General features: G+C 38.0%; 2 protein-coding genes across 3 annotated transcripts; both read right to left on the bottom strand.

The window, feature by feature from the left end:
- Nucleotides 1–2,181: 2,181 nt before the first annotated feature.
- LOC122057395 (blue copper protein-like) lies at nucleotides 2,182–3,110 on the bottom strand. The gene is made up of 2 exons (XM_042619476.1): nucleotides 2,840–3,110; nucleotides 2,182–2,731 (listed from the first exon to the last, which is right to left on the bottom strand). The coding sequence occupies exons 1-2, from the start codon at nucleotides 3,006–3,008 to the stop codon at nucleotides 2,364–2,366; spliced, it is 537 nt and encodes a 178-aa protein (XP_042475410.1). The 5' UTR covers nucleotides 3,009–3,110; the 3' UTR covers nucleotides 2,182–2,363.
- Nucleotides 3,111–5,788: 2,678 nt separating this feature from the next.
- On the bottom strand, nucleotides 5,789–8,632 carry LOC122072127 (rust resistance kinase Lr10-like). 2 transcript variants are annotated; one of them, XM_042636685.1, is made up of 5 exons: nucleotides 8,049–8,164; nucleotides 7,614–7,945; nucleotides 7,449–7,475; nucleotides 7,245–7,337; nucleotides 5,789–7,134 (listed from the first exon to the last, which is right to left on the bottom strand). In XM_042636685.1, exons 2-5 carry the CDS (start codon nucleotides 7,891–7,893, stop codon nucleotides 6,005–6,007), a joined length of 1,530 nt encoding a protein of 509 aa, XP_042492619.1. In that variant the 5' UTR covers nucleotides 7,894–7,945; nucleotides 8,049–8,164; the 3' UTR covers nucleotides 5,789–6,004. The 2 variants fall into 2 exon arrangements, with proteins under 2 accessions (XP_042492619.1, XP_042492618.1); XM_042636684.1 differs by having other exon boundaries at nucleotides 7,614–8,632.
- Nucleotides 8,633–8,899: the final 267 nt, after the last annotated feature.

The following is an 8,899-nucleotide window of genomic DNA, read 5'->3' as shown; positions in this document are numbered from 1 at the left end:
AAATCCAACTTCTTAAATTAAGTCTACATGCATTGTGCTCCTTTCCTGATTTAGTTAAAAAATGGAAACCAGAACCATCAGACGGTTGGACCGACCTGGGCCGTACTCATCATAGTGGTAAAAGCGGGTCAGGGTCTGGGCTGAGATTTACCTTGAGGGGTGGGACAGGGCTGAGAATTTCTGGCTCGATCAAGATATTGATGGGCTAAGGTTGAGGCGTTGGGCTAAGTCTGACCTATGGTTAAGAGTCAAAGTCAGGTCAGTTTGGGCAGTTCGGGCTTCGCAGAGGGGATTTGGGGTTTTCAAAAGTTCAGCTCAACCAGACTCTGTTTTTGTGCCTCCTTACAATGGAAGCAATTTTCTTTCACCCGATGGCCATTGGTCAAGGACTATGGATTTCCATTTTGTATTTTATTTCTCTTAGTCTCCGTTTGGTTGGGTTTAAGAGAAAATATGATTAAAAAAATTAAGTAGTTAATATGACATAATGATTATATATATATATATAAATTTTATTTCTTTTCCTTCTAATTTCTCTTACAATCAAATATAGTTTTAATTGTTTCAGCGAGTGAAAGTAGAGAGGATAGAGGAATTGAGTACTCTATATAGTCTATACCAAGAGAAAAATGTAATGTATTACAGTTTTTATTGTATTTGTTACGTATCTATCTTTTAGAGAAGATTGTAATTCTATTATTTATTATAGTGAAAATTTTTATCTGAATGAAATTGATTTGAATTGTTTTTTATGTTATTATTTTGCACATACGTGGGAAAAGATTTGTTTTTTCTTATTGAAACAAGTATGATAATTGTCTTAAATTTATTTAAACAAAAAAAATAAAAATAAAAAATTGTTACTTTGGATGTCACACAGGTGACAGGATTTTGGATTTTTTTGTGGCCCAGGCCAGGAAACTAGTGTCGTTAGGTGAAGGGGTGATAATCTTCTACAAAGATAGAAAGATGAAGTGGCCAGGAATTCTGGGCCGATTATGACTTATGAACCACCATTGGAGACTTGGTTGTGGTCTCTCTCACCAACCCTATCTGAACTTGACCACTTTGCCTTTGTTAGGTGAAGTGTCCCGCCCCCTCCCTCCGAAACAATATGTCCTTTTCCCCAAAGATATGAGAGAATCTCATGATATGGACCTGGACTTGAAATGTCATTAAGCTTAGGTACAAAAGGGGTTATTGCATTTGTTGATATCAATTGCCCCTCCTCAACCCAAAAAAACAAAAGCCCATTTTTTTCCATGAGTATTTGAGTCATCCCAAAGTTTTTGCCACTTCTTAACGACTCATATCAATCAGGCCATCACCCTAACTCTTGTCCATACGTAAGTGATTGAATTTATTCCCAAGGGTAGCTGAGTTGGTAAGGGATCTACGTCTCAGTAAACATGTGATTTTGAATTCGATTCCTCTTAAATCCTTAGGACCACTCACATGGGATGATTGTTCCTCATTGTTTTTAGTGAAAATTAAATGATTCTCATTTAATCCCGATATGATCCGGTTCATATGGTTGTGGGATCAATATGAACCCACAGGAATAGTCAACACCCATAAAAAAAAAAGAGGATTGCATTTATCAAAAAAGCTACAATGGCAATGCCAATGAAAATAAAGGTGTCAATCTGCCGATCTGCTCCGATTTTGATCAATTACTAGACCAACCCAAAACCAAACTATTAAGAAAATTCTGGTTTTGATCGGTTTCTGTTTGGGTCTGGTTTCTTAAAGGGGTTCTCTTTTTATTGGTTTGTCGTCGGGCTACTACCAATATATTCGGTTCCATTTTACATATGTACATGAGAAAATCAGTGGGAAAATTCTGATTGTTTAGATATTTGGTTTGTTACCACGTTAGTATCGGTCCGGCTCAATTTTTTTATAAGGTTAATCTGTTTTTCAGTTTCAATCAATTCGGTTTAATTAATTTTGTTTTCTATTGGTTCCATAAAATCCCAATCCAAAATCAAACCAATAGGTTCAGTTCAATTAGATCCGGGCTGAACTGATTGGTTTCAATCCACTTATTCAAGCTGATTTTTGACACCCTTAAATGAAAGAGTAAAGGGAGATTGTTAAAGGTTAAGAACTCCCTTTGTTTATTTAAAATTTCCCAAGGCATCAATATCTGTAAAAGGAATCACCAAATTTACCAGATTCTAGTCCCAAACACAAGCTATTAAAATTAAACCCAAAGTTCTTTATTACATCCTAAGTAAGTTCCATAGTACTATTGAAAGAAAAATGCTATGCAAAACATCCCTCCAACCTACAACATCAAGAGAGAGAGAGAGAGAGAAGCACTGCCCCTATCCTGGCCAAGGTGCCTATATAGTTTAGGTTTAGGAGAGAAGGAGAATAAACTTAAAAACTGCTAGACAAGTGAATAATATAGCAATTGGTGGAGAAAGAGTGGATGGAGATGAGTTTGTGTAGGAGGAGGCGGTTGTGGTGGTGGGAGAGGTGATAAGAGGGTTGGTGCTAGTTGATGGTGTTGTGGATTCCTCTCCTCCTGCCACAGTAACAGCCAACTTCATCCCACTAGAACAGTGACCATAAGCTCCACAAATGAAATAATGGGTTCCTGGTGTCTTGAGAGTAATTTTAGTGGATCCACTGCTATCTGTGCTAAGAGAATTCCCCACACTACAACTGTTGTAGTCACTTGGAGTCACCTCATCCACTGAATGTCCTCCTGCATAGTCAAAAACTACACAAAAAATGCCACTTCCATAAGCTTCAAACATTCTCAAATACATAATCGATTAGAGTTTTCAACACAAATCAAGGGTTAGGAAGAAAATAATTAACTAATTACCAAGATTATCGCCGATGGCGAAGGTCTTCCCACTAGTCCATGTACTATAATCATAACTCGTCGTCCAGCCCGATGAGTCACCGACCGTATAATCGGTGGCCAAGCTTGGTATCACACAACACAATGCAAGGATTGTTACCAAAACACCAACCACACTAATACTTCCCATCTTTCCCTTAGTTTTTTGGCAAGGCAAACACAAAGCACACCAATGTACAATGTGTGTGGAGTGTGGGTGTGGGGGATGAAGGGGTTGTGTGTTATGATAACTGAGGGTCCATTATATAGGGGATAAGGGTGATTAGGGTGTTTGGGGTGAGTGAGCTTTGGTCAACTTCACTTGGATTATTCCCTTGAAATGGCTTAGTTTCTAGATTAGGTTATTCAATGAAATATAAATTGGTTAGGAATCTATTCCAATTTCCAACCAAAAAATAAAGAAGTTGGTGACCCTTTCTCTTATCTTATTCCTACTTTACTGTTTCTTTGTATCTTCTCTTCATTGGTTTGGTTTCACTTATCTTGAAACACTTGTGTAATAGCAGTTGCTCTATGTGTAGTTGGCCTAGCTGAGGCCTTGGATTGATCTCGGCTTGGCCCTGTCCTACACTTCTACCCTACAAATATAAATATATAAGACTATAGATTATATATTTATAGATATATGTAAATAAAACTATACAAGGACCACATATTAAGTTCCATAATTTTTATTTAATGCAAACCATTGATTTAATATATTAAATATGGACAAATGATTGATACTTTGCTCTTGTTCAGATTCCTTTATACCATTCTCACATAATAAACAATAAGGCCCATACTGACACTTTTTCTTATTTTCACAATGTTGGTTCCATATAGATGATACCGTTTTCCAACCCCTCATTGGTGTGCAGAGTGCAGATTCCTTCATACATTGCCCTTGTAGGAAACCCTGCCCCATTAAATATATACATATGAAAATAATAAAAACAAGCCAAACCTGGCCCTCCTTGAGCTTAGTAAGGCCAAATGTGGGCTAATGTATCCCGGCTGGACATAGACTTATCCCTGTGAAGCTGGGCTCAGCCTGAAGTTTCCAAAAACACAGCCTATTCTATGCCGATCGCACTACTAACCCTAACTAAAAGTTTGTTTTATTCTACTCTTTTCTTCCCTTATTTTTCTGAAGGGAAAAAGGTTCTCTAAGCCGCCCGGGGCAAGGTGAACTAGCACCTCTATGTCTATCTCTCTCTTCCTTGCATGAAATGACCTCACTATCCTCTAATGTATGGTACTATTTTATCCATCCTCCTTGATATGCTTCCCTATGCCACTTGCTTTGAGAATACTCTCATTTTCTTAAAAAAGATCAATTTATATCGACCAATTATATAGTTAAGCATGACAATGTCATAAAGTATATGAAACATGTTAATATTATATTTTTATGATGCATTATTTGGAAATATGTCTCCTAGTAGGCTTGTAATTATAGTCATATAGATAGAATATAATACCTACTAAACCCTTCTCAATGTATTAAAGAATGCAAAAAGAAGATGGTGGGAAGCCCAACCAACCCAATGGAATTTTTTTGGTCCAAACCAACCCAATGGAATTGGAAGAGAATCCTACCTAAACTTGAACAATGCATGAAAGAACAATGGAAGTTTAGTTGTCACTTCGGTCTTGTTAGGTTGGAAACAAGGAGAACAAAATTGAACAATGCATGAAAAGTTGAATGCTTTCAAAAACCTGATCAGATTAATCATTAGACCAAGTAGTTGATAGAGGTTCGACCCAAAAAAAGGAAGCTCAACAAACCGGGTTGATTGGAAAAAAAAATTTGAATTTAAAAAAAATAAGGGAATGACCCTAGGATTTTAGGTGAACCTTTCTCCTCAACCAATCATGTGCTCCCTAGAAATGGGTATAGAAAACAATGGAAAAGCTGATTCAATTACTAGAAACACCAACACGTGGAATCAATAAGAGGGCGTGTGTCAGCATCTTCAGCGCCCTAGGCGCAGGGCAGCATTGATTTTTGTTGTGCGCCTTGTCTTTGGACGTTTCTTGTGCCAGTAAGATAGGGTTCTTTTTTCCATATTAGTAAATATGTTAGGATTAAGATTTGAGTACCTCCATGCTTCATTTCAGTGTTCTCCATTACATGTTATTTCTTATGGATTGTTAGGAACCAATGTCTTATTTCTCATTCCCAGCCTAACCCTTATAGAATTTCAAGTAATATCAACCGTTGGATAACTGATCTGAACCTTCTCTCCTCTCCTATATTCCATGAAGAGGTATCATGTTTACCTTCCCTTTGTCAATTTAGGACTGCTAATATCATTTATCATGGGAATGATGCAGGCTGGGCTTCAGTTATCATTTTTTTACAATTTTTTATTGCCCTCCCCCTTGATTTATTTATTTTTTTATTTTATTGGCTTCATCTTAGGGTTTTGAGGAAATTTATGTTTCCAATTTTCTCTCCCCTGTTTTCTCTATCCTGTTTCTCTTTGTCTCCTGTTATGTATCTTATCTCTCTCCTCACTGGTCCCTCTCTAGCCACCACTTGGCTGGAGAGGATTTGAATCCCTATCCGAATACATGCTTGACGGCCACGTGTCCGGCTATCACATTTAAAAATGAATGTTTGCTTGATACTTTATTCTAGATCGGGCTCCTCTCCAATGAGTTGGGCGCCAATGCTGCATCCGACAGCTGGTGGTTCAAAGAATCCTTCCCCTTGAGTTTATTTGACCTTTTCTATATGGAAATGTACCAATGAAGTGCAATAGAACTGGCCTTTTACATAGGAAGGGAGAAAGGTCATCTCATGAGAGAGAGAGTCAAATGTGAACTTTTGAGAACCTTTTCCCTTTCTATATTACTTTTTGGGCTTTATTCACAACATAGCAAATGTGAAGTTTTGGGTGTCATGTCTTAACTAAGTTGTAACTGCAGAATTGAAACAGTTTATTGTTGGGAGTAATGGGTATGTATGTACAACTGGTTGCAAGATTGTACTCCCTCTTCCAAAAGAAATATATACTCAAAGCCCACCCATTATACAGGACAACAGAAAAAGCAGTTGTGCATGCTTTCCTGGTTGATCAATTTAAGATATACTATAATCTGAAGTTTTACCATGCTATTTACTACTTATCTTTGCTTCTATTCAATGATGACTGCTAGATTTGAGCCTAGTGATCCCTCCAACATTGCTGCCTCTGCCTCTGCCTCTTCCTCAGCTGTTGAAACAAAAGGGTTAGGTGGCATTTCGAAGTCATCAATTTCTCCTTCCAACATCTGAATCACAGTATTCATTGAAGGGCGACCTGATGGGTACCACTGTATGCACCAAGTTGCAACAATGGCCAATCTCCTTGCAATTTCAGCATCTTCTTCTGCAACTAGCCCCAAACTCAGCTCTTCCCCTTGATGTAGGCGACTATAAATCCATTCAGGAAAGTATACTTGGCTAGAGTGCTCCACTGTGGCATCTATATTCTTCCTTCCTCCCACCATTTCAAGCAACAACATCCCAAAACTGTAAACATCTGATTTATAGGAAACATTAGCAAATTTCCAGGAGAAGAATATTTCTGGTGCAACATAACCCATTGTTCCCCTAGCAGCTGTCATCGATACATTACTTTGACCTTTGGCATATGACTTTGCCAGCCCAAAATCAGAAATCTTAGGATTAAATTTTTTGTCTAGTAGAATATTGTGAGGCTTGATATCAAAATGGAGAATACGCTGGTCACAACCTTGATGAAGGTATTCAATTCCTCTTGCTATACCTATTGCAATGTCCTGAAGCTTCTTCCAGTGTCGCAGAGGGTTGTTAGGGTCTTCTGAGAATATGAATTTTGCTAGTGATTCATTGGGCATGAATTCATAAATCAATGCTCTCTTGTATCCATCAGCACAGTACCCAAGAAGACGAACCACATTGACATGGTGAATCCTACCGATGGTGCACACTTCGTTGATAAAATCATCTCCATCACTAGCTGGTAATTTGAGGATCTTTACAGCAACAAGAATTCCATTTGAGAGCTCCCCTTTGAACACACTGCCATAGCCTCCTTCTCCTAATTTGCATTTAAATTGTCTAGTCATCTTCTTAATCTCAGAATAAGAGTATCTAGTGGGCTTGAGAGACTGGTAATCCTCCAGGAATTTCTCAACCTTGAGTTGATCATCACTTGCTTCCTCGTTGGTAAGTTTCCGCAAAATGTAGGCCTTGATGGAGACAACTGTTGTTGCTATGAAAACCAGCAAGGCTATGCTTACTCCTGCACATAGACAAACAATGCTAAATTTACAGAACACAAGACTTTTCATATCGCTCATGACATCAAACGTGTATGGCTGTATGCAACTACATGAGGGTAGAGAGTATCACCTTTGGCAATATCTTTTGCCAATTTCTGAGACTTATAGAGCTTAATAGAGACAGCTGTTGCTGCTATGACAATTAACAAGGCAATGCTTACTCCTGCACAAAGGCAAATAATGCTAAATTCACTGAACACAGACTTTCTATATTGCACATGACATGAAATGTGTATGTCTGTATGCAACTACACAAGAAGGTAGAGAGATTCACCTATGGCATAATATTTATTGAATGCATCTGCACAAAAAGAGAACTTTATAATCAGCATTGTTTGGCTTGGAGAGGATTAAAAACAAAACCATTCATTAAAAATAACAAAAAAGATGATGAAAATGCTGATTGTCATAACAACAGAAGCACAAGTCATGATTTTACCTTGAAAATTTTCCTGTTTGAAGCCATAAGAGTTGTTGGGGTACCAAGTTGGAGTAACATCTTTGGTATTGAAACATCCCAACTCCTGAGTGGTTTGGTTCTTGAATCCGCATATCTCTCCTACCTTGCTGCAGTTACATCCAGGCACTTCCCATCTCAAACTCAAACCAGTTACACCATTGCATCCATAATTATAGTCACGTGGCACAATTGGAGCTGCAACAGTTTCCATGATGTTGCAAGAATTCGGCAACCATTCATGGGCACAAGATGATTCCATGAAACCAACTGTATGTGACTTATTGCTTAAACATGGCACTTCATAGATCCTGCTGGTATCGGAGGTAACATCAATTGGGCAGCTAAAGAAAGTGTAATTCTCTGTATTACAGAAGTAATGGAATGGAGAAGATGTTGTGGATGATGAGCTATTACTTGTCTCAAACCCGAGGATGAATTCTGCAATGCATTGTTTCTTAACAGATATGCTCTGTTTTGAATACGAGATGTTAAGAATAGACAACTCTCCAACAGATGGAAGTTGTAAGATGGCGTCTCCATCTTTGCAAGTCAGATCAAACCCTGGGTATCCACAGTGCTCAGGCTGTTGGCCCTTTATTCGGAATGGGAATTCGATACTAGGTCCATTCACAGAACACTGTGAAGGCTTGCAGTCATCCACTTGCCCTGCAGATTGTTGCAGAAGATGAAGAAACCAAAGGAAGAAGAAAAGGAAGCGGATCATCATCATCATCATCAATTCTCTCATTTCTACTTTCATTTTCTTTGAACCTGAGGAACAAATTACATATGTGTCTCCAAATGGAAAAACCAAATCTAGTCAAGATTGAGTGAGTTGAAAGAGAGAACAAATTACCTCAATCAGTTGAGAAAAGAGGATTTCCCTTCACTACCTCAGGATTGAGATTTTTGAATCTTATCATCTGTAGATTGAAATTCTTCCATATAAAGAATTAAGATATGTATGTTGATTTCGGTACTGGTCAAGAAAGACACCCAAAAGACACATTTTTTTTTTTTTTTTAATAATTGAAACACCCAAAAGGCACACCCAAAAGGCACACCCACCCAAAAGGCACACCCATTGGTGAAGTCAATTCTAAACTTTGAGGCAGCCAGTTACGTTAAATATACAGATGAGATGGATTATGATGCTTGCGCGTAATAAGAACCCAATGGGAGAGACTTTGACTTTGACTTTTAAGATTTTCCTTAGAAGATCTAATTAACACCTCCCCCAACCAAAGAAAAAAGAAAAGATGAAA

Source organism: Macadamia integrifolia, chromosome 2 (genome assembly GCF_013358625.1).
Source record: "Macadamia integrifolia cultivar HAES 741 chromosome 2, SCU_Mint_v3, whole genome shotgun sequence".
In the NCBI taxonomy this organism is placed as follows: Eukaryota; Viridiplantae; Streptophyta; class Magnoliopsida; order Proteales; family Proteaceae; genus Macadamia; species Macadamia integrifolia.
The sequence above is the reverse complement of the archived record's forward strand: the minus strand, read 5'-3'. Positions and strand labels throughout refer to the sequence as shown.

Excerpts from the sequence above, each read along its gene's own strand:
- LOC122057395 (XM_042619476.1), bottom strand. The coding sequence starts at position 3,008 with ATGGGAAGTATTAGTGTGGTTGGTGTTTTGGTAACAATCCTTGCATTG. Across the intron at positions 2,732-2,839 it reads CGCCATCGGCGATAATCTTG|TTTTTGACTATGCAGGAGGA; the intron begins GTAATTAGTTAA and ends TTTTTTGTGTAG.
- LOC122072127 (XM_042636684.1), bottom strand. The coding sequence starts at position 8,394 with ATGAAAGTAGAAATGAGAGAATTGATGATGATGATGATGATCCGCTTC. Across the intron at positions 7,338-7,448 it reads CAATAAATATTATGCCATAG|GAGTAAGCATTGCCTTGTTA; the intron begins GTGAATCTCTCT and ends GCCTTTGTGCAG. Across the intron at positions 7,135-7,244 it reads GGCAAAAGATATTGCCAAAG|GAGTAAGCATAGCCTTGCTG; the intron begins GTGATACTCTCT and ends GTCTATGTGCAG.